We start from the raw sequence: 25,310 nt of genomic DNA on the forward strand, positions 1-25,310 counted from the left end.
TTTCATAGCAAATTGAACATTTATTCACATAATACTATTAAAAAATCAAAATATTTTTAATATAAAGTTGGCAAAAGGCAATTTTAGCCAAGGTCAGATACTGTCCATGCCATTTCTTCTATCCCTGAGTAATAGAAATACAGAACTCTGAAGTAGAAACAACAATGAGGTATTGATAATATATCCAGAAACTTTACTTAAATTACCAAAGCAAATAACATTTTCTGGCATCCAATTTTCAATTCCATTGATTTATTTTTCAAGTAAAATATACAACTTTTAAAATTCTATTCTTTCAATAAAAGAAAAAGGGGGGGGGGAATCCTGCATCCTTAGATTTTTAATGCTTTTCCCAGCTTAACTTATTGTCCTTCAACTCCAAAATAGAGTTGAAATATTTCACCACAATTCTTGTCAATTAAAAAATGATACAATTGTCCCAAGTCCATGTGATTCCCTCTAGCACCATGTGCATCAAATATTTTTTCTTCAAAAATCAAAAACTTCTTTTCTTTTTCCATTTCATCTTCAGTCCCTTCTATGGAAATGTCTTCTCTGTGACGGATTAAAATTCGGTGCCATGATAGTCGTCTTATTCTAAAAACAATGAGAATATTATAAATTCCTGAAACACAGGTTACAGTTACCATAGTCATGATTTACCAGTGAAATCAACAGATGTTCACTGGATAACAGTTCATAGAAGAAAATATTATTCCCACTATAAGCTTTACATACACAAGGAAACATGTCTTCTATTCTACTCCCACACTGAAAACTGTTCTTCTTAATAAATGTTTTTTTTAAAAACCAATATCTCTGCTTTTGGAAAAGCAACCAAGAATTTTAGAATTAATTTAATGTTTACTGTTACTTTTGTATTCTGTGTTATAACTGCCTTGTGTTAGGCAACTTACAAATTGAATTAATGAATAAAAAAGTAAATATCTCCTCTAATTTAAATAGAAAAAATATGTTTCCAGTCCAATCTCTTATTTTGGTAAGGAAATGTTCCACCCTGCTAAAGAGAATCTTCTCTACAACACAAATAAATATAAGATATTGTTTCCAAGTCAGACAAGCAAAAATAGAAACCCATACCTTTGTTACTTAGAGAACAAGAAATTTGAGAAAAATGTTACCTTGCCCAAAATTCTTCACACATCTTTTGTGGTCCTTCTACACAAATGATGCCTGGTTTTCCAGGCATGCTGAATCCAGAAAGAGAGAGTTCCTTAGACCAATCAATTATATTTTTTCTTTTTTGTTTGTTATAAATATGATGGCTATAAATCCAGAGTCTAGTGAGAATACATTCTGATTTCGGAAAATCTGATTTCTCAACAGTAGACGGTAAGGGTCCTTTGTTGATATACATGGCAGCATGATCTTTAACCCATTCTCTTGCATTTAACATGCAGACATCACCAGCACAATGTTTCTTCAAGTAGGTAATGAGATCTGCATTCATCTGAACTTGCTGTGATCGGATTAACAATGGAGATCTAAAAAAAAAAGGGCATCATTTCGAATACAGATAAAGTAAAAAGATTAAAAAATCTGTTGTGCTATAAAGCAAGATTTGTTCTCAATTATGTTTAACTGTTTTATGTTGACAATAACAGATTGGATGTAGATTAAAAGTGCTCGTTTAATCCTAACAAATGCAGCAAGAGATGTTATAACCAAAGAGTGAAAAATGATCTAATTGCCCACAGGTGCCCACTAATTAAAAGTCAGTTTGCCAACTGAAGTCATATGCATGCAAAAACGTACTTAGCTATATTTCACAGTATCTCAGATAACAGGAAGAAATACATTAAATGCCTAAATATGGCTCAATTCAGAAAGGTCGAAAATAGGTCAATCAAGATCAACTGGGGCATATCTCATAAAATTAGCTTGTTTGTTAACTTATATGCTCCCCCTTACTGATAAGGCAACTCAAGTATAAAATACACATACATACTGTATATACATATTCTTAGTAATAATATACCTGCTGTTTGCGTCTCTGCTCAACTATTCAAATGTATGGTTTTTGCCATCTTTTGCACTCCTATATCAATAACATGCCAATGTTTATTTACAATTACAGTATTTCTATGTTGCTTACTTGAACAGCTCTATTTAGGGTAACAATTAAAGAATGAATAGTAAACTATTTTTAAAAAAATTATGCTATCTTTCAAATATACCCCTAAAGCCTTGGGCAAGAGCACAATCTTCAACTAAGATAAAAAGGTTGGAACCAACATAACTTCAGTGGTTAATTACTGAGGGTTAATTCCCAATGCAACCTTTCCTGAATAGATCATGTAATGTGAGCTCAAGAAAATGGTCCTGAAGATTGCAAGAGTCCAAGTCATATACAGTATATTTATTAATAAAATAAAATAAATATATGCATTTCATGTTTAGTATTAAGAATTACAGTTCCAGAAAATCCATTAGATTTATATCGTACTTTTCAGATGATATGAACTTAACACCATATATTTCTCTTTTTGAGATTTTATTATATAACTATGATCTCTCTATTTACCAATATGAGAATTATAGTAGCCTATTAAAATTATACTGCATCCCGTATGCATCAAAATGTACCTTATAGTGATTTCTGGAAGAATAGCTGGATATTTTAATGGAAAAGCACAGCACAAAGTAAGTGGTACCTAGAAAGAAGTTTTTTTTTAATTAAAAAATAAATTCTTTAAATTCCACTAGCAATTTGTGAACTTTTCTTTTGATATAAGGGTACATTACCTTATTTTCATCAGGAGTTTCTACTTCTAAATATAAGATTAATTGTATTTTTGAAGATGGCTCTTCCAAAGTACATTTTCCAACATAATCTTTCAGTTCTGCTAAAGCCAACTGATCCGTCACCTTAAAGTCATCTTCATTAGGAAACATACTAGAAAGTAAATCTAATTCAGAAAGTTGTTGTTCAGCTTCTTCCAAATTACTCATTTTTGGTGTGTTAATATAATTCCTATGAAGAAATGAAGAAAATGTTATTGGCTGCACTTTTAAATTCTTAAAAACAACTATTGAGTCAAACATTTTCAGTTGTAACCCTGCTTCTTTGGGCTTTTCCTACATTTGGGGCATTCTGCTCAAAGTGTATTAAACTAACTAGCATTATCCATAACATTACCAGGGAATGCTACGTGTGGCCCAGATGCAACTAAGGTTGGTGACCAAATCTGTATTTTCATTATCTTATTGAAAGACATTATTGTCTTATTGAAAGACATTATGCTGAATCCCTGTTTAACCCTAGCCATGATGGCTAATAGAAGTCAATATCTATCAGATCACTTGATGAGAATCTGGCATATTAAAGATTGAGACTGAGGAAAAGTAAATAGTCAGGAATATGAATCAATAGGAAAAAAATGGATATGCTATGCATTTGTGAAAACAGTAGGCAAGAACAGTACATAAGTCCGGATATTGTTGAGGACAACACTATAAGTAGTTTACAAATTATAATTCTTGTTTATTTTTAGCCCACCTTTGTTTTTAGAAATAATTCAAGGCAATGAATATAACTAACTCTCCTTCCCCCTATTTTTCCAACAATAATTCTGAGTGGTAGATTGCACTGAGTGTGTGTGACTCGCCCAGTCACCCAGTTGGTTTTCATGCCTAAAGCGGGACCAGAACTCAGAGCGACATGGTTCCTTGCAAGGTGCCTTAACTACTGGACCAAACAGGCAATTGTATGTTCAGTCTAGGAAATGGTGATAATATGACTTTAATAGAATATTACACAATGAATTATGTACCGGAAACATTTTACTACAAAGATAGAAAGAGGTATAGTGAATAGTATTGAACCATAGAACTGTTACTTTATTGCTGTTTTTTTATAATCTTTTTTCTTAATTTATTTAGCTTACTGTTTTAACAATGTACTGTTGTAATGTTTAATAAAATTAAATTGCTTTTCAGAAAAGGAAATAGAACTATTGATATGTGTGTATGTAGAAATAAACCATTTGTTTTTAGCAATATTAAGTTCCAGAACAGGATGTACAATTTCATTCTGGGCTTCACTTACTGCTTAGAGCAGAGGTCCCCAACCGCCGGTCCGCGGACCGGCACCGGGCCGTTGGGGGTTTTCAGCCGGTCCGCGGCGCCAGGGCCCCCTCGGCCTTTCCGCACCACCAGCGGCGCTCCCCCCGCCAGCCAGCCAAGCCCCGCGCCCGCCGGAACCGGCTCCTCGCTCTCCCCCCGCCGCCCGCCGCGTTTGCAGGAGGTGGGGAGGGTCGGGCGGCCCGCCAAGGCCAGGAGGGACGCCGCTGCCCCCCCCTTCCCTCTCTCCGCCCGCCGCTGCGCCTCCTTGACGCCGAGAGGAAATGCCGGCAAAGGCTTTTCTCAGCGGAGGTCTTCAATGTCGGGGGCGCACGGGCGGTTGCACGCGCTCCCTATCTCCCTGCTAGCCCACTCGGAGTATTCAAAATAAGAAAAACCTTTGCCGGCGAAGGCTTTTCTTATTTTGAATATTCCGAGTGGGCTAGCAGGGAGATAGGGAGCGCGTGCAACCGCCTGTGCGCCCCCGACATTGAATATCACCTTCGCCGGCCCCACCTCTCCTGCAAACCCCCTTGCTGAGAGCCCGGGGCGAAAGTGCTCTCGCAAAGGTGAGGCGGGCAGGGCGTGCGCGCGTCACCGCTGAGAAGAACGGAGAACGAGAGTGAGTGATAGCAACAGACAGCAAGATAGAGAGAAAGTGAGAAAGAGAGAGTGAGAGAAAGGGGGGAGAAAGAGATAGCAAGAGAGAGAACAAGAGAGAGAAAGAGCGTGAGAAAGAAAACAAGAAAGAGTGAGAGAGAGAGAAAGCAAAAGAGACAGAAAGAAAACAAGAGAGAGAAAGTGAGAAGAAGAGAGAGAAAGAGGGGGAGAGAGAGAGAAAGAGAGGGAGAAAGAGAGAGGGAGAGGGGGGAGAGATAGCGAGAGAGGGAGAGAGAGAGAAAGAGAGAGGGAAAGGGGGGAGAGATAGCAAGAGAGGGAGAGAGAAAGAGAGAGGGAAAGGGGAGAGAGGGGGGAGAGAGAGAAAGAGAGGGAGAGAGAGAGGAGATAAAGGAAGAGGAGAGAGAAAGGAAGAGAAAGAAAGAGGGATAGAAAGAGAGAGAGAGTGAGAGATGCTCAGTGAGCCTTTCTTTGAAGTTGCCTTTCTTTCTTTCTTTCTTTCTCTTTCTTGCTTTCTTTCTTGCTCTTTTTCTTTCTCTCTTTTACCTTCCCTTCCTCTATTTCTTCTTTTCTTTCTCCTTCCTACCTTCTTCCCTTACTCTCCCCTTTCATAAGTTTCCTTGCTTCCTTCCTCTGTTCCTGTCCCTTCCCCCCTTCTTTCTTTCTTTCCTCCCTTCTTTCCTCCCTCATTCCCTTCTTTCACTCCTTCCTCTCTTACTCTCCCCTTTCACACCTTTCCTTGCTTCCTTTGCACCCTTCTTCTGTTCCTGTCCCTTCCCTCTTTCCTTCCTTCCTTCCCACCCTCCGTCCATTCATTCACCCATTCCTCTCTTGATCGCCCCTTTTACGGCGCCGCTGACAGCTAGCTCCCCCCCCCCCCACCGGGCCATGGAAAACTGGTCTAGCTTAAAGCCGGTCCCTGGTGCAAAAAAGGTTGGGGACCTCTGGTTAGAGTACATGAATTCATTAACATGGTCAAGTATGCTTTCAAAGTTGACATCTTTCCCTGTTACATCTAACAGGAAAAAAAAGTGAATGATCCACGTTCTACTGAAGGTTGGACTTTAGAACTGGTCATAGGTAAAATGTGAAATCATAATGCAAACTTGCTCAAAATATATTTTCCTTTCCTATGCCAACAGAGAAGCACTCAGCAGGAGTAGCAAAACTAAGATGTTCTTTGTTTTTCTTTTTCTGAACACTATTAACTCTAACGAAGATATTTTACAAGTTAACCTTTAAATCTTTTTACAATCGGTTTATATACTAACAAATATAAAACACATTAAACGATGTGTTCAAGTCGATACAGAGCTTATTTCCTAAATACGATAAGGCTGATGATTGAGGTCTGTAATATAGCAATTGTTAATATAAAAAAGCTGGAATGCGAATCAGCCCAATTTGGATTGCAAGCCAAATCCCTATATAAAAACCATCAACTTCTACCTTCATAGCACAAATGTAAACACAAAAATAGCTTACAAACCATCGCATCTGTTACATTACATGGGAACATACGGCTTTTCTAAAAACACAGAAATCCCAGTTTTAATGAAATGTCACTATTCTGTTCCTTTTTTATATATACAGTATATTAAAGATTGAGGAGCCTATTTTGCTTCCACTAGAAAACGAAAAACGTCACATACTAGTACCGCTCCATCGGAAGCCATCGTGCTTAAAGCCCGGCTTGTCGTCGCGTCATTTCCATTTTTGCTACGCCGCGTCATCAGCTGTAGAGCGACGAATCTTCGCTGACTCCGACTCCACACTTCCGCCAACACTGCCTTGCCTTACATAGAGGCTTCTTACCCAACAGCCAATGGACCGGAAGTTCCTGCTTGAGTAAAGGAGCCTCGCCGGAGCCGGCGCTCTATATGCCACTAACATTGGACAGGGTTGCCCGAAAGTCGTAAATCTCCACTGGCGTCGCAGGGATGTGTCGTAAAATATTTAAATTCGAGAGGTTTCTCCTCCCGGCGCAGTGACAGCAAGTCTTTTCCAGCTCGCTGCGTGGAGCTTCCCCCCCCCCCCTGCTTCTTCTTCTCAGCGGCTCCTTGAACTTCTGTCTCCAATTCGTAGAAGGTAGGAAATGCTTCGCTATTGGTTTCGGCTGCTGTCAGTTAAAAGACTGAATAGGCGGGCTGCGAAAAAAAGTTGAAATGGCCAAAGGCCGGTTGGAATTGCTTCAGGTGCATGCAGCTAGTTCGGGCGAGAAATGGCTGAAGCCGGTTGCCCGCAGCGTTTCTGGAGCCATTTCTGTTTTCCGGCCAGAATTTGTGCTGGCGTTTGGCATTTCCAGCTGTTTGTCTGTCCTCCTCCCTTTGACTGAGGCAGACGTAGGCTGAGAAAAAGAAAAGTTGCCAACCAACTCCCACGTCCTCCTAGAAATTGGACGGGCTTTTTTGCCATGCAAAAGGCTGGATATATTTGAAAGTGCAGCAGTTCGTTAAATTTGCTTGTCAATCTAACAACTTGGTTGGACGTGGCCTTTAAAGCAGGGGTCTCCAACCTTGGGCACTTTAAGACTTGTGGACTTCAACTCCCAGAATTCCTCAGCCAGCAAAGCTGGCTGAGGAATTCTGGGAGTTAAAATCCACAAGTCTTAAAGTGCCCAAGGTTGGAGACCTCTGCTTTAAAGTATTAGCAACTGGATCTTGCTTTTTCTAAATTACTGCTCAACAGGCAAATGCTGGGGTTTTCCTGGCGCGAACAATTAATTGAATGTTCCAGGTTGCTCTTGAAAGCACAGAAAATTAAATCATTGAAAGAAACTATTGGTTTTGGTTTTGTTTTTTCCCTTTCTAATTTGAAAGCATAAGGAAAATAAAGTATGTACAGAGAGAGCCAAATTGCTGTGTTTAATGTTAAATTTTCACTTTAAGGAGTTTAAGTCAAATGTTTTTGACTCCTGTCTTCATATGAGTCAAATATGAGAAACAATTCACTAATGAAGGAAATTGCTATTTTATTTTCTAGGCTGTTATACATGTTAGTTATTATGAAAACGTGAGTAAAGAACAGATTCAATTAAATAACTTTCCTGGAAAAAAGGAAATTAATAAAGTAGGACAAGATGGAGTTGTTGTCCTTGAATGATCCTTATGGAAGTAGAATTACATTTGCATAGATACATTTGCATAGATACATCTTCATAGATACATTGATAAGGTTTATTAATTTCCCAGTGTTAATCTTTAGCTCTGAATTAAATATGTTGAGATTGTGGCTTGATCCCATTCAATTATACTTTTCTTTAAACTCTATTGCTGAATTTAAAATACCAAGACAGAGATTAGTATTTAAAAGCTATGGAGACATCCATGAATCTGTATTAAAATAATAGAATATTTTCCAAAACAGTTTGTCACAATTTTACATATATCTTTGAACAGATATTTGTAAAATGTTTAGTTCCATTGATAAACACAATAGAAAGGAAGCAGAAATGTAAATTTCATCCTTTCTTGTGTATAATATAATAAATTAGTTGATAGTTACAGGTTTTTAAATTTTATTGGAAAATAATCTGTTTTCTTTTATAGTTTGATGTGAAATTAAAGCCTGTATTGCTATAATGGGAAAGAAGCGAACAAAAGGAAAAAATATTCCTGCAGATGTCTCACCAGATGTACTGGGTATGCATAACATATACAGATAATTTGTTTAAATTGCACTGCTATGGAGAACAGTAAGATCTTACTCCTTAGCAAAATGCTTAATGTGGCCTTGAAGATGTTTCTCGAATTAGGGTTCAACTTCTGTTGAGTGAAACAATATTTATGGGAAACATGTTTATTTTAGTCCATATTTAAGGCATAAACCCATATGTTTCAGTAATCTAGTTTTCAGGTAATTTGATCAAATTAAAATCCAGGAACCACTTTTCAGATAAGTGCTGTAGCTAAGAGCCATTGACAAACACATCACAAAATGAATGGATCAGATTTCTAAAGGGGATTTATTACTTTTTCTTCTCTGTATGTACCTGTATATGTGTATATGTATAGGGTAGTCCATTTCTCATAAGTTTGGTATTGGCAGCCAACTGATCTTTGGCCATATCTTATGGATTCTAAATAATATATATTTAAAGCCCCTTTAATGTTGATTCTTATTCTGGGTAAAATTTCTCACAGGACCAACATGCAAGCACCTTCGCAAAGGATTGGAACAAGGTCTTCTGAAAAAAGTGTTGCAGGCTATGGACTTGAATTCCTGCCAGGATTGCCGGATAGATGATAATAAGACAGATGAAAAATCTGATAGTTCAGACGACAAACCATCAATATGGTTATGTTTAAAATGTGGGCATAGGGTATGTCCTAGTTACTATTACTAACAATGGAAAATATATTGCAGATGTTTTAAATTAGGATTTCATTTTATTCCTGCAGAGAAAAATAATAGAACCAATTTTTTGTGTGTCACACAATCCCATCTGAGCATCACAGCACATCCTCTACATGGTAGAAAATTTAAGCATAGCTTCTTTGTAAATTTGAATGCAGTGTTATTTCCAGATTCAAAAAAAGAAAACAGTAAATGAACAAATGCATAAATTTGGGCTGTCTTTCAACCAGTACTTTGTGACCTCTTAGGACAATTAGTACAATTATTTTTGAATGTTTCCCGTAGTTATCCAAATCTTTTGCTTCTAGTTCAGGAATATTATTAAGCTTTCTTTTGAAACTGCATTTATGACTATACCGAAATATGGCCAATCATTTTAAAGACTGCAGACTGTGATGGCCATTCTAGAACTCCCTTCCCCTTTTTAGAATATATTTCTTGTAAATACTTCATGGTTGATTTGGAATTATTCAGTAAAATTACCATCTTATTAAAGTACTGAATTTGTACTGAACTTTTCAGCAATAATCTTAGCTTCTATTTGCAACTCTTACATTTTGAGAAATTCTAGCAGAGATTGTTCATGGCCTTCTAGATTTTTTTGCTTCAAATTTATTTATTCCAAGTAACTTCCATTTTTCACTGTTGAAATTGCTGGCTTGAAAAGCCTGTTGTAAGAGTGCATCCTTTCTCTACTTTGCAAGAGTGAAATATCATTTATTTATGAAATTTGCTGGTGTCTCATCTTACCATGTCTGGGTGACTTACAATCACAAGCACACTAAACACAAAACATTACAATCCAATTAAAGATGGGGAGGAGGCAAGAGGTGGGGAAAGTGGGATCTATTGTTAGTCTGTTAATAATCAACTCCACTGTGCTGTTCCCCCATTTGAGCTAGACCACTAACACAAGCTTTTAGGTTTTTATAGGAAGTCAGGAGGGTGGGGGCCAATCTCACAACAGGAACCGAGATGTTCCAGAGGCATTTTCAAATGTTCAAATAACTGCTTGGAGAATATTGATAGAATCGCAGTCACAAGTTATTGTTGTGGAATTGTCCTCATTCAGCTAGTAGCAAGTCTAACAAATCCATCTTTTTAGGGACATAATAACAGCTGAACAAACTGGCAGGGTGCCCAAACTTGTCATACAGGCTTTTATTTAATTAATTTTGAATCTATCAGGGTCTTCAGGTAAATTAATAACTTTGTACTTAAATTGCAGAAGTCATTTTTAACCGTAAACTAAAACCATTTTTGTTTCACCTTAAGAAAATACCTTACATTGTATGTGAATATTAAACTTGTATACTTTTACTTTGTGTACTTCTGATGTTACATAACAGGGTTGTGGCAGAAATTGTCAAGAGCAACATGCCTTAAAACACTATGAAATGCCAAGATCAGAACCTCACTGTTTGGTTATTAATCCGGAAAACTGGTGTGTTTGGTAAGTTTTATCAATATAAAAAATACAAATTTATTATTTATTATTTATTTGTATCCCACTTTTACTATTTTGCAAATAATTCAAGGTAGCAAACATGTCCACTATACCTTCCTATTCCTGTTTTCAACTCCTGTTTTCACAACAATAACCCTATGAGATGGCTTAGGCTGAGAGAGAGTGACTGACCTAAAATCATCCAGCTAGCTTTCATGGTTAAGGCAGGACTTGAACTCAGTTTCTTGCTTTCTAGCCTGATGTCTTAACCACTAATGGTAAATGGTAAATGTTTCACACAAATTGGAATGAGGTATTTTTCTAAGGACTGTTAAAGTAATTGCATTTCAAAAATGTGTGAATTGTGTTCTACATACTATTTTAATTTGATATAAACTAAATTATTAATTGTGCATTTCTGGATTCTAATCAAACTAGGTGCTACTTATGTGATAATGAAATACAATATAATTCATCTACTCGACTGGGCCAACTTGTGGATTTCATTAGAAAACAAACTTGTGTGAACATTCCAAATACAGGTCAGCTCCTTTTAAGGTGTACTAATTGCATTAGTCTCAAGGGAAATTATGTCATCATCAAGAGAGTCAAAACAAATTTGATAAGACATAATCACAAGTGATATTGGGAGTGCTAAAAAAATTAATGAATTTTTAAAATGTATACAGTATTTGAAAAATGTAACTATTTTTAACAGATGTTAGAACAAATCAGAATACTGTAGTCTTCAGCGACTGGGGAGAACTAATACTTGCATTTAAATTTGCAGCAACTACTCTTAGGTTGAAATTGAATTGTAAATTCTGATATCCCTTATTCTATATATTCTACATTTGAAAGCCCCATACATTTCTTGCCTTCATAAATTATATTAATTGATTCAAGACAAATTTGGTTTTGATTTTTATGCCTTTGAAATATTGTTGACTCCAAGCAATTGCTTGGATAGTCTGCAGTTTTCTTGGCAAGATTTTGGAAGTGGTTTGGAATTTTGGAAGTGGTTTGGAATTCTTCCTTTCTTGGTGCTGAGCAGGATTACTAGCTTCAGGTCACCCAAATAGCTTCTTGCCAAAAGCATCATTAAAATTCACAGTCTTCCAGTTTCCAACCTTGTGCATATATCACTACACCAAATTGTGTCTCTTGTAATATTGGCTTGTGTATATTATTTTAATCTGTGTTTCTGTTTTGTAGAGTATTTCAATTGCTGGTTTTATTATACACCATAGTCACTTTGTGTGAGATACGCAGTCATATAAATTTGACAAATAATTATTGTAAATACTACAATGCTCTTATTTCACATGTCATTCTCTGACCCAGATTCTTAAAACAATGGGACAGACTATAAGTGTTTGACATACTTTCTTTTTAAATAGCATCATTGGGATATCAAATTGGTTTTACTAGCATGCAGCAAATCTCCATCTTTACTATCACTTATTCATCATGCTATAGGGCAAAATCCATAGTATAAATGTATACAGTATTATAGTAATATACTAAAGATTTTAACATGACTAAAATGTCTTAGGATGGTACTACAAATTGAAACTTGATGGACTTATTTAAGAGCCTGTTTTTTCTGTGTTAGCTCTATGACTGAAAGTTAAATGTATCAGCTTTGATTAGTTATCTATGAATCCCATGACCTAGGCCATTGATGGCGAACCTTTTTATCCTCAGGTGCCAAAAGCGCATGTACCAATAATTCAATGTCTGGGGAGAGCAAAAAAGAGAGGCTTCCCTAGAGCCTGCTGAAAGCAAAAATGCCCACCCCCTGGAAGTCCTCTGGAAGCCAAAAACATCCTCCCAGTCTCTCTGTGTGAGCCAAAAGTTAGCTGGCTGGTGTACATGTACTCACTGGAGCTAAGATAAGCTAACGGCTTGTGTGCCAGCAGATATGACTCCCTGTGCCACCTGTTGCACACATGCCATAGGTTTGCCATCACTGACCTAGGCTATTTTACAAATGTCAATTGTTTGAGGGGTAACTTGGTGAAATTATATGTTTTATAGTACTTGTTTTTGCCACTGTTCTACTTTATCCTTGAAATGCTGAACAATTTTTATTGCTTTTCATTTATTGTATTTTTAAAAAAATATTTTTTAGCTTCTAAAAATGAAGAAAAACCTTTGGAAAACAAAAAACTTAAAGACCACAAAAATGAGGAAGAGAAGGAGAAGAAGGAAATCTTGTTCAAAGACAATAAAAAACACTTAAATGGCAATTCAGAAATGATGGTGAAAGGTCTTAGCAACCTAGGAAATACATGTTTTTTTAATGCAGTTCTGCAGGTGTGATATTAATTAATCAATTTCTCAGAACTTTATTGTGTCATACTTTATGATTGTACTGGAAAATATACAATCGTAAGGTATTGCTGTTTACTAGCTTTGTTTTTTAGTAATTTTGATGTGGAAATCTTTACCTTATAAAATTACATTTCAGATTCTTTTCAGTTTTAAGTTTGGGAGCTCTTTTAATATCATCACTTAAAGAGCTTTATTTGCGTGTGTTAAGAGTGATGGGTGTTCATAAATTTATAGAGGTTTGAGAATCACCCTTGGGGATGAGTCACACTCTGAATAGCATTTTTTATTCTACCATAAGGAGATATAGAAGCAACACTCTCTACATGGGGCTACCTTTGAAAAGTGTTCGGAAACTTCAGATCGTGCAGAACGCAGCCGCGAGAGCCATCATGGGGATTCCAAGATTCGCCCACGTTTCTTCAACACTCCGTGGCTTGCATTGGCTGCCGATCAGTTTCCTGTCACAATTCAAAGTGTTGGTCATGACCTTTAAAGCCCTACATGGCATTGGACCAGATTATCTCCGGAACCGCCTGCTACCGCACGAATCCCAGCGACCGATAAGGTCCCACAGACTTGGCTTTCTCTGGATCCCATCGACTAAACAATGTCGTTTGGCGGGCCCCAGGGGAAGCCTTCTCTGTGGCGGCCCCGGCCCTGTGGAACCAACTCCCCCCGGAGATTAGAACTGCCCCCACCCTCCCTGTCTTTTGTAAACTACTCCATACTCATTTATGCCGCCAGGCATGGGGGAGTTAAGATATTCCTTCCCCCTAGGCCATTACAAGTTATGCATGGTATGTTTGTGTGTATGTTTGGTTTTATAATAAGGGTTTTTAGTTGTTTTATTAATTGGAGGTTACATGCTGTTTTTATCATTGTTGTTAGCCGCCCCGAGTCTGCGGAGAGGGGCGGCATACAAATCCAATAATTAAATAAATAAATAAAAATAGCCAGCTGAATAGATAGGCTGAAAAATAGCTTTTATCCATAGGCTGTCAGACTTTTAAATGCAACATAACACCACAATTAAGCTAATATGATAGACTTGCAGTGTCAGAGTAACAGGCAACATGTATATACTAGTGTAATATAATTGTGTGTGTGTGTGTGTGTGTCTGAGGATATGTGTGTTAGTTTATTACTTATTAGATTTAAAGATTTCTTTTTACTTACTGATTTATTGAAATGTATTCTGTGTTCTTGGGTGGACTGTTCCAAGGGAGACTCATTCAATTTCATTGTGCACATGTTGTGCTTTGACAAGAAAGGTTTGATTGAATGATTGATTCAACATGTAATGTTTACTGGGTCATCTTTCATTTAATTCTATTTTAAATGCATATCCTATTTTATATATGAAACCTGATCATTTGTATGTCTCATTCAGTCTTGTCACAAAATTTTATTCCAATCTTTATTTAAATGCTATTACAAGTACATTAAATTAAATTACATTAAAATCTGGTCATAAGTTGTTATGGTTGTAAGTTAAGGCATCCCTATGTCTGGAATTAATTTTCCAGCTTTTTTTTTTTGCTGGGGTCATTAATGTCCATGTCACTCCATGGACATTAAGCCACCCCACTCAAAGGGTAGGGGTTTCTGCCAGAAGCCAGCTAAAAACAGGGGAAATTGGAGTCATGTGTCTACAGAACACTGTAACTAGTCATAAAGCTGATCCAATTAACATGCAGTCAGGATATTTATGATGTTTACCATAAAGCACCTATTCTGTGGCTGCTGTAATTTTCAAAGTAAAGTAACCTTTGAAAGTCATAAGTCAAGGACTATTGGTAGAATCATTTGTAAAAGTTATGTGGTAAATTATGGTGAGCAAGACAATTTTTACAGCTGATTCTATTAAATTTATATAATAAATTATAGTGTCATAGCCTTTTGGAGAGGTTTTTAATTTGCAAACAATTCACTTTTTTCTCATAGAATCTATCACAAACATCAGTTCTGAGAGAGTTGTTGAAAGAAGTAAAAATGCCTGATTCAACAATTACACTTAAACCACCAGAATTCTCAATAACGGTATGTAAGTTGGTGTTTGAAATGTATTAAAACTAATTATGAATATATTTAAATTCACTAAATATTGCTATTATGTCATAGATTTTTTTAAAAGAAACAATCTATGAAATAATAGAAACAAGAAAATAATCAGGGCATTGAGTCTTTGATCTTACTCAAGCACCTTAGTAAATTGTATTGTTTATGTGCACAAAGACTTATCTTTCTCATCCTTTGAAGTGGCTATGGAGAGACTAAAAATGTTGAATTCTAAGATCTTTTTATTATGCCTAAATCCAGAGGAAGAGGCCTGAAGCTGGCTTTTTGAAGCTGGCTTTTCATATTTAGGCAAAGTTAACTATAAGTTATCAAAATTTTGTCGAAAACATTAAGTTCTAAGTGGTGGGAAGAGGGATGGTACAGGGCTGTAATACATATAACTGCACATGCTTTTTTTTCTGACACAAAGTTGTAATGTCAAGCCATTACAGTATTTTAAATTTTACCAGAAAGTAACATAATACTGAGTTAACTTAAACATTAAAATAGTTGATAATCATAAATCCAGTGTAAATGAGGAGACAGTTTGGAGTTTTTCTTAATCCTTTTTGGTGTTCCCCATTATTCCTAAAAGAAAATGTATGCCTCTTTTGCTTTGTAGAGTCAGATTGGCTTTTGCAGTTCACATCAGAAGAAACAATAATAATTTATCAAACTTATACCCACACAATTCCCTATAACTTTGGGAGGCTCTCAATAATCAAAGGAATTACAACAAAAGTAGTAAAAGATGGTAGGCAGACACATCAGATGGAATGAAGCAAGTGTTTTCAGTCACTCTCAATAAAGGCTTAGGTTAAAAGCCAAGTCTTCACTGTTCTGAACTATAGGGGTGGAAAGGGGGCATCTAGTTCTCAGAGACCCTCATTCCAAAGGGCAGGAGCTGCTACAGAGAAGGTTCACTTCCAGAAGATCAATAGATGACATTATTCAACCAATGGAACCTCAAGTATGTCAATGCTGCAATATTGAAATGGCCAAGCCATATGGGAGACAGTAATCTCTCAAGTAGTTACATGCACAGGTTTTATAGACAACATCTAGCATTTTGAATTGTCCCCAGAAGTAGACAAATTATATAGCTCACAAAGCAGAGGTGTTACATGGGCATACCAAAGGACATCCATCACTTCTCACATTACTGAATTCTAGACCAGTTGAAGGACAATACCATGTTGAGCATACTGAAGTAGTCAAACTGAAAGGTGACCGGGACATGAGTCATGTTTGAAGTCTCTCTAATTTTGGAAACAGTGCAACTGGTATACCTAATATTGTGCAAAGTCCTTCCTGCCCATAGTTGCTACCTGCTCTGCAAATCCAAGGAAAGCCCCGGATTGCATGCCTATGTTGAAGACAGGAGTGCTACCCCATCCACCATCATAGGTGGAATATTCCCAGATCTGGGTTACCCAAATACCCAAACCCACCCAGTTTTGTTAGAACTCAGTTGGAGACCCTGTCCAAATCCACACAGACAAACTTGACAGCCCTAATTGGTTAGACCAGGGCAAGAAAATATAACTAGGTGATATCAGCATGTGAATGACATCAAATCCTAAATATAAATACATAAATCCTAAACAAAAGCAGCATAAATGTATGCATGCATATGCACAAATTTATAATAGTCTCTTTATATTGTCTTTAGGAACCTTTGGTAGTAATGCTTGATCCTCCAAAACCTCTAACACTAGCTATGTGCCAGTTTCTGGCAGAAATGCAAGAAACAAAAAAAGGATCTGTGACCCCTAGAGAACTTTTCTCTCAGATTTGTAAAAAGTGAGTACTTTATACAATTGTAAAAGTACTGTTTGTGTAGTTTTGGATCTATTTAATTTTAAACTGATCAGAATACAAAACCAGTATTTAATTTTTTTACTATCTATATATTTATACATTTCTCTAATATTTATCATTTGTTAGAGCAGATTCAAACTAGACAGAAATATTTGAATCAGATCAAAAGAGCAGATTGGGATTTTTTGTTTTTGTTTTTACAATTGGCTTAAACTAATATTTGAATCTAATTCAACATCAGCTTCTTATCCAATCATAAGAGTGGACTGGGACTTTGAATTTTGGAAGAGTATTACATACTAAGCCAGCATGTCCATTTAAGAGAGATATCTATATGTAGAATTTATTATAGTTTACATTATACTCAATATCTTACTCATAATTATATTATTTTGATAATATGCTAATTTGTTTAAATTGTTATAACTTTAACTGATCAGCTAAGTATTAAAGTGAAGTTATCAGTTTAGACACACACAGTTTTAAGGCAATTTACTTATATAAATATATAAAGGCTTTTGTATTGTATGCATTTAATAAGGAATTAATGCAGAAAGGTATGCATAAAATTATATGGTGAATCTTTTTTTAAACAATGTTTTTCTCACTGTCGGATTATATCAGGAATAGTACAATGAAATAATTGTTTCATAACATTATTTGTTCTTATAACATCTTCTGATTTACAATCTTGCCCTCCATTGTCTGGAAATATTAATGTGCGATTTTTATGTACCATTTTTTGATTTCTGTAATATTTATACAGCATTGCACTTTCCTTAATCTGTATGTGTACATATTTTACAACAGAGCAACACGATTCAAAGGATATCAGCAGCAGGACAGCCAAGAGTTGCTTAGATATCTATTGGATGGGATGAGAACTGAAGAAATACAAGTAAATATTTCCTGATGAATCATTATTGTAATTTTACAATGAAAAACACATTATTCTTTATTTACAAAAAAGATTAATGAGAATGAAACTCAATTATTGCTGAAAATCAACTGACAAAATTTATATATTAAGTAACCGAAATCCTCTTTAAAAATGGATATGAGCTAGGCTTCAGTCTTTTACATATTTAGTGGACAGTAGATCTGGGATTCATATTGACTAAACATGCACAATTGTTGTCATTTTAATTAAGAAAAATGCTTATTGAACTTTTATGTACAATATGAGCAATACATTAAATGAAATATTCCCTTCATCATTCCCAAGAAGGACTACCATAAATCTGGTTTGTACAAAAACATGAGAAATGAGTGTTCTTAAAGAACTCTCATTTTCATTCCCTATCCAGCTCCTTTAAATCTTCTTCAAAGAATCGGGTAGCCCTTTAAACTTGTTAAAGTACAGAGTAGAAAATGTGGAATACCATTTCTGTTTGCTTATTTTGCAGAATTGCCGATGTATACCAATACTAAAGCTAATATTTTCTATTGCGTAGTAAACTTACCCATGAATAGTATTTTTCTTCGACAGATCCAATTGTTGAATTAAAAATACTTCATTATATTTATTTCTAGAGAACAAGTGCTGCAATTTTTAAGGCACTGAATAATTCTGACAAAGAAAATGAAGAGTTGAAAAAAGAGGTTAAAGGTAAGTCAGCCCTATCTTATCACTATTTGCATATTTTAACTGGAATCATTTTTGTGAATGACTTGAACCTGTCTTTCCTTTAATGAGAGTTGTTTTAAAAATTGATATTCATTTCAATAATAGTATAATAATGTAAAGAGTTCTATTTGTTAATATTCAGCTAGCATAATTTAGGGTGAGACTTTTCTCCCAACAATACTTTGTTACGTTCAAGCTTCCATATACACCTGTTTGTAGATTATCTGATTTGATTTTAGCATTTATGTTTTGTGTTGGTAGTCTTGCAAATTTTGAATTCTTCCCTTCAACCTAATGTCTGCAAGGAAGACATAAAGTTGCAAAGTTAATTGATCTACAATATGGTTTGTCAATTGTTGTTGCATATGTTTGGATATAATCAAATTGTTGGACTCTGTGAAGTATCTCTGGAAACTGGGAAAACAGGAATATTGGGGCATCCAACAGACATGTTGGACTACAGGTTTTTATGACTTGGCAATATGGCAAAGACTACAGGTTTTTATGACTTGGCAATATGGCAAAGATATTGTAAACCAATACATTTTAGGGCACAAATTGAGAAGAAAATGTTATTAGAAGCTGTTTACCTGTTCATTTTTTCAAATATAAGCTTCTGACATTCTCTTTTCAGTATACATCTATACTGAAATATACATTTTTTCTATCAGTGTAGCAGCGTAATCATTAATTAAATGAAGATTGAAATGTATATTGTTCGTATCTTGTCTTTTATTTTAGAATATGAAAAGAAAAAGCTAATGCATAGTTTTGTGGACCGCATTTTTGGTGGGGAATTAACAAGTACAATCATGTGCGAAGAGTGCCAAACAGTAAGTGATATGGATGGCTGGATCTGTGTATGTATGCATTTATGTGTATATAAATTTGGGGGCCAGTAATACTAACGTGACCATCAGGAACTTTCTCAAATTATCTTCGGACAGGTTTCAACATTGTGCTGACAGGTTTCAACATTGTATAGTCTGGAGGACAGAAGGAAAAGGGGGGACATGATCGAAACATTTAAATATGTTAAAGGGTTAAATAAGGTTCAGGAGGGAAGTGTTTTTAATAGGAAAGTGAACACAAGAACAAGGGGACACAATCTGAAGTTAGCTGGGGGAATGATCAAAGGCAACATGAGAAAATATTATTTTACTGAAAGAGTAGTAGATGCTTGGAACAAACTTCCAGCAGACGTTTAAACTGAATTTAAACATGCCTGGGATAAACATATATCCATTGTAAGATAAAATACAGGAAAAAGTATAAGGGCAGACTAGATGGACCATGAGGTCTTTTTCTGCCGTCAGTCTTCTATGTGTCTATGTGCTATATAATACAGTGATTTGGTGTGATTGTGTTAATAAAGACTAATGTCTGTGTGAATCTAGGCGATCATGACTTATATTAGTTGGCAGCCTTGAGCCTATAAACTATAGTAGTTGCTATATAGTACTTTCCCATGATTAACAGGAGCAAAACAAAGCAAGATAAAATATAAAAATGGAGTATAGTCTCTTTAAACAGAGTGAAAATGCATCTTTTCAAATTATTAAAGTATATATAAAGTGAAACTATTTTTTTAATATACCCCATTATATATATTCTAGTCTCTGGCAGAATTATACACATTTTCCCCTTTTGTAAAGAAGTAAAATGTTCATTTCAGGTTTCTTTGGTGCATGAACCATTTCTTGATTTATCGCTGCCTGTCTTAAATGATCAGGTAAGTAAAAAAAAAGTTTACTTCTAGTTGATAAAATTCATGGTTTGTAACCAAGATACTGAAGGATGGGGAAATTACCAATTTTCTGCATATAAAATATTCAAGTACAATATTTAAAGAATATTTTTGTCTGTTTTATGAGTAGCCTACATGATATTATAAATGAACTCCTTAAGAAAAACATATGGCAACAAATATTTTAAGGTTTCATTGGTTTGAAGAATAGTCTGCAGTTCTTAAAGAATAACTGCTGACTTTTTCTTTCCACTGAAGAAAAAGCTTTGTGCCTCAAGAAATTTGAGAATCTACAAACTTAAGAAATTGTTTTCTGTTTTCTCCTCTACAGTAACTGCTGTTAAGAGGAATTCCCAAATTTTGATATTCATGCATATTTTCATTAATGGATGAAACGTATTTGTAAAAATGTTTTTTTAAAAAGTAGGCATATTTTTTATGAGTAGATTTTGATGGATTAAAGAAAACTCAAGCCACACTGAGCAATAATCAAAATAATATTGGCTATTATTTCTATATTCTTTTTAATAGCAGCCAGAAATCTATTATAAAATATATGGTAGAATTGGCTTTGTATCCTCTCTAACCTTTCTATAATTATCTTTTTTTAAAGAATGGCAAGAAAAATAATGTTAAAAAATTACAGGAAAAGGAAATTGACAGTTGTGAAGAAAACATAGAAAATGAATGTTACGTGAAAGAAAGAGATGAAATTCCTGCTACAAGTAAGCATCTACAGAAAAAGGAAAAGAAAATGGCCAAAAAACAAGCAAAGGTTAGTAATTGTGAGGATAGAAAAGTATAGAACCATGCCTTAAAGATGGTTTGTAAATGAAGTGTTGCTTAGCATTTTCCTCAGCTATAATCTAATTTAGATATTTACTAAAGAAGTGACAAATTCATATTTGATCCTTAGTTATATACAGTGTGTGTTATAGCTTTGCTGAGAAAACGTGAAGTCCATTTGAAATATGCCAATATAAAAATGATATGTGAGCATCCAAAGCTCACTATTGTTTATTCATATTAACATCAGACTGTGTTAAGCTTTAAATTTGGATACAAGCAACTTGTAACTGATATGTTAATTATTTATAATTCATACATACTTATTCAATTTATTCCAATTTTAAAGACAATAATAGTGCTTATATATCTTCAGCATATATTGCAGTAATTATTCTTTTGAAATCCTTTATGTATTTTGTTTGGCAGAACCAACGCCATCAGCAGAAATTTCAGGAGAAAGTTATTCATCTAACAGATAGTGATGTCACTGAAAAAACTGAAGCTGATCATGATTGCAATAAACAAACAATAGAAAGTAACTCTGACATAAGGTGTCTGAAACCAGAAGAGGAAGAGTCATTAAACACATGTGAAGAGCATTGTGTGGATAAAAAATGTGTAGAGAAACCAGAAAGTACAGTTCAAGTGCAGATCACAGAAAAACATGATGAAAATGCAGACAGTTGTGATCAAGAGACAAATAATGAAGTCAATTTGGATGTTTCTATAAAAGAGTTTCTTCCCGCTACAGAGTGTGTTAATAAGTTTGATTATTTGCATCCTAAGGAAGATAAGGATGAAGAAGATGATATTATCAGTGACTTCAGCAAATTATTCCTGGAGGAGGAAGAGCCGAGTGATGAGACAGATAGTTTGCATGAATTTTATGGTTTTGAAACACAAGCATATGAAGTAGTAAATGAAGATCCAGAAACAGCATTTTGTTCTCTTGCAGACAGGGATGCTATAAACACAGAAGAAAATTCAATTCTTCATTGCTTGAATCAATTTACTCATATTGAGAAACTCTGTGAGAATAACAAATTGCTTTGCGAAGTGTGCACACGGAATCAACTTTGTGGAATCAAGACTAATAACATAAGTATGTTAAAATTGTTTTTTAATCATTGTATTGAATTATTCAAAATTCAATACTGAATTTATTTTTCTTATCAAGACATTGAATAAGAGCAATTTCTAGTTTTAATGGAACTAGATAGGATATTATATGTATGACCATTTTATAAAAGGATAAAATTTACTGTCTCATTGTTATAAGTATCCCTAAAGAAAAACAAATTGCTGGATATATGTTGAATATGACTTGAATATAACTTTAAATGTCCTGAGGCACTGTATGGCAACACTGAGTGGAATTCCTTGTTTATTTATGACAATATGTTTCATTCTTTAGTGGGAATAAGAATAAATACCAGCAGCACAGGTAGAGTTGCTAATACTATGAGGGTATCTCTTTATTTTTACCAAGTTTTTCAGATAAAAAAATAACGTTCTGAATTATAGATGCACAATATTTTTGAATTTTATGTGCCCTGTATCTGTCTAATAATGAAACCTAGAACCTAAGCTAATTTCTCTCAGGGAGATATTTAAATTTAAGGAGAAAAGCTTCCAGATCTATGCCTGATATCTTGATTTATTGACATATATGAAAATATTTTCATATTATTTTAAAATGATAAGGCACTTCTAAATTGCCATAAATATAAAAGAAAATGGCATTACTAGAGTTTCCGGAAACTTAGCAGATGATTCAGTCTTGGTAAGTTTTCTCTGAATTTTATAAAACACGAACATTTGCTTTTTCCTTCCCATATAAATAATTGAGACTGAATGTTCAGGTTTATAATGCTGGAAGTTCAAAATTATGAGATCTTATATACATAGTAAAGCAAAACAATTGCATAAGAACTAATATTACTGAATATTTATTAAGTCATGATTTGCTTTTCCCCCCTTTTCTCCAGATGCCAAGAAACATGTATACACTAATGCCAAAAAACAAATGCTTATTTCTTCAGCTCCGCCAATTTTAACCCTCCATTTAAAAAGATTTCAACAGGTATAATTAATGACTTAAGTTCAATTATGTTAGATTAATAAAGCTTGAAGTGGCTAAGAGAAGCATCAATATATTGGACATTTTTGTTTGTTGCCATATGACATTTGAGCTTTAAAACAACTTAAATTTATTATACAGCTTTTGCCTTTAAGAATAGGGTGGGTTATTTTCCTAATTTTCTAGGATACAATGGTACCTCTACCTAAAAATGCTTCTATTAAGAACTTTTCTAGATAAGAACCGGGTGTTCAAGATTTTTTTGCCTCTTAAGAACCATTTCCTACTTAAGAACCCGAGCCCGGAAAAAATTCCCAGGAAATTTGACAGCAGCACGAAGGCCCAGGCAGTTTCTTGCCATTCCCCCTTTAATCCCGACCATCGGGTTTTTCTGGGCTACCAGAAGAGCCTTTCAATGGCGCTTAAGGAGGCTTTGGCAGTCCAGAGTGAACGAAGCATTTTCCTTTCTCTGGGAGCTTAGAGAGGGAATAAACCTCTGCCAGCGCCCAGAGAAAAGAAGTGCTCAAATTGAGCGTTTCCTCCCTCGCCCGCCTGGGTTTCTCTCTCTGGCGCAGTGTATTGGAGGCAGCCTCGCGCCGGGTGTGTGGGAGGTATGTGTTCCTCGCCACCTCAGAGTCCCTCTTTTTTTTTTTAAAGCCTTAAAGTTTTGGATTTTTTGATTTTCCCTCACCTCACCTTCTTCCTTCAGCAGCGACTGTCCTCCTCCTCTCCTTCCTTCTCCTCCCACCCAAATTCCGAGCTTTTCTTTCTTTCCTAATGGGTTTGCACGCATTATTTGCTTTTACATTCCTATGGGAAAATTGCTTCTACTTACAAACTTTTCTACTTAAGAGCCTGGTCACGGAACAAATTAAGTTCTTAAGTAGAAGTACCACTGTATTTGCTTCTGTGGTTTTATGTTGGGTGGGCAACTGGTCTCCGGTACTTGGGATTACAAATTCCAGAGCCTTGACTATATCAATCAGAGCCTCCAGCTGTGGCGAGGAGGGCATTTGCCCAGGTCCGCCTAGTGCACCAGTTGCGTCCCTATTTGGACAGGGAGTCATTGCTCAGTCACTCATGCCCTCATCAGCTCGAGGTTCAACTACTGCAACACTCTCTACATGGGGCTACCTTTGAAAAGTGTTCGGAAACTTCAGATTGTGCAGAATGTGACCCCGAGAGCAGTCCCTAGGTACGCCTATGTTTCATCAACATTCTGCGGCTTGCATTGGCTGCCAATCAGTTTCCGGTCACAATTCAAAGTGTTGGTTATGACCTATAAAGCCCTACATGGCACCGGACCAGACTACCTCCGGGACCGCCTTCTGCCGCACGAATTCCAGCGACCGATTAAGTCCCACAGAGTTGGCCTTCTCCGGGTCCTGTTGACTAATGCTGTCTGGCGGGACCCAGGCCCTCTGGAATAAACTTCCCCTCGGAAATCAAGACTTCCCTCACCCTCCTTGCCCTTCATAAGCTCCTGAAAATCCACCTATGTCGTTAGGCATGGGGAAATTAATATACCCCTCAGTCATTATGATTTATGTATGGTTTATGTGGGTTGTATGATTGTTTTTATTATAAGGGTTTTAAATACTGTTTTTAATATTGGATTTGCACTCTGTATATTACATGTTGTGAGCCACTGAGTCTTTGGAGAGGGGCGGCATACAAATCTAAATAATAATAATAATAATAATAATAATAATAATAATAATAATAAATACAGACTGAAAAAACTAGGAGTTACCCTGTGGACTGTGTAAGTTTTTTGCTGAGCTTTGGTCTTACTTTGCATTTTCTTGTTCTTTTCAAGGCTGGTTATAATCTCCAAAAAGTAAACAAGCACATATTGTTTCCTGAAGTTATGGATTTGGCTCCTTTCTGCTCAACTAAGTGCAAGGTAAATAATAAAATACTCTTGCTATTTCCATTACTAATTTGACAGCTATATTACATGTCACAGTTCACAGCAGGTAATAAGCACAGCCTTTGAATGAAGCAGCTAAATGGAATAAATCCTGTTTAGCATTTGATATACAATCTGATATACCACATTCCCTTGACTAAATGTCAGAAAGGAGGAAGATAGGCAGAGGTTTTCTTTAAAGTTCAAGATGTTCCGATTCCTCAGAGGAGTATAGTTACAGTAATACCCCGGTTATTGCGTCCCCGACCATTGCGAACAGGGTAATTTGCGATTTTTCAACCCGGAAGTCAAAACACCATCTGCGCATGTGTGCCCTTTTTTTCTATGGGCACGCATGCGTAGATGGCGCCCGGCAGATCAGCTGCTGGGCGGCTTCCCTGGGTCTTCCCCCTCTTGCTGGCGGGAGGGCGAGCA

At 35.8% G+C, this 25,310-nt stretch overlaps 2 protein-coding genes across 4 annotated transcripts in view; one reads left to right on the forward strand and one right to left on the reverse strand.

Moving 5' to 3' along the window:
- RWDD2B (RWD domain containing 2B) lies at nucleotides 1-6,803 on the reverse strand. Of its 2 annotated transcripts, none has more exons than XM_070750305.1 (5): nucleotides 6,354-6,803; nucleotides 2,767-2,995; nucleotides 2,608-2,675; nucleotides 1,143-1,505; nucleotides 1-597 (listed from the first exon to the last, which is right to left on the reverse strand). In XM_070750305.1, the coding sequence occupies exons 2-5, from the start codon at nucleotides 2,971-2,973 to the stop codon at nucleotides 363-365; spliced, it is 873 nt and encodes a 290-aa protein (XP_070606406.1). In that variant the 5' UTR covers nucleotides 2,974-2,995; nucleotides 6,354-6,803; the 3' UTR covers nucleotides 1-362. The 2 variants fall into 2 exon arrangements, with proteins under 2 accessions (XP_070606406.1, XP_070606405.1); XM_070750304.1 differs by lacking the exon at nucleotides 6,354-6,803 and adding an exon at nucleotides 6,191-6,254.
- USP16 (ubiquitin specific peptidase 16) overlaps nucleotides 6,527-25,310 on the forward strand; it is a 22,247-nt gene continuing 3,463 nt past the window's right edge. The window contains exons 1-16 of one of the 2 annotated variants that reach the window (XM_070750301.1): nucleotides 6,527-6,789; nucleotides 8,250-8,342; nucleotides 8,844-9,022; nucleotides 10,407-10,510; nucleotides 10,943-11,046; nucleotides 12,639-12,823; nucleotides 14,786-14,881; nucleotides 16,572-16,702; nucleotides 17,531-17,618; nucleotides 18,254-18,329; nucleotides 19,089-19,180; nucleotides 20,023-20,079; nucleotides 20,708-20,869; nucleotides 21,310-21,985; nucleotides 22,872-22,966; nucleotides 24,783-24,869. In XM_070750301.1, coding sequence (XP_070606402.1) covers nucleotides 8,282-8,342; nucleotides 8,844-9,022; nucleotides 10,407-10,510; nucleotides 10,943-11,046; nucleotides 12,639-12,823; nucleotides 14,786-14,881; nucleotides 16,572-16,702; nucleotides 17,531-17,618; nucleotides 18,254-18,329; nucleotides 19,089-19,180; nucleotides 20,023-20,079; nucleotides 20,708-20,869; nucleotides 21,310-21,985; nucleotides 22,872-22,966; nucleotides 24,783-24,869 — 2,193 coding nt within the window. In that variant the 5' untranslated portion in view covers nucleotides 6,527-6,789; nucleotides 8,250-8,281. Of the gene's footprint in view, nucleotides 6,790-6,878; nucleotides 6,897-8,249; nucleotides 8,343-8,843; nucleotides 9,023-10,406; nucleotides 10,511-10,942; nucleotides 11,047-12,638; nucleotides 12,824-14,785; nucleotides 14,882-16,571; nucleotides 16,703-17,530; nucleotides 17,619-18,253; nucleotides 18,330-19,088; nucleotides 19,181-20,022; nucleotides 20,080-20,707; nucleotides 20,870-21,309; nucleotides 21,986-22,871; nucleotides 22,967-24,782; nucleotides 24,870-25,310 lie in introns of those variants that run through there. The other variant, XM_070750302.1, reaches the window with a different exon arrangement.

The sequence above is a fragment of the Erythrolamprus reginae genome, chromosome 4 (genome assembly GCF_031021105.1).
Source record: "Erythrolamprus reginae isolate rEryReg1 chromosome 4, rEryReg1.hap1, whole genome shotgun sequence".
NCBI lineage: Eukaryota > Metazoa > Chordata > Lepidosauria > Squamata > Dipsadidae > Erythrolamprus > Erythrolamprus reginae.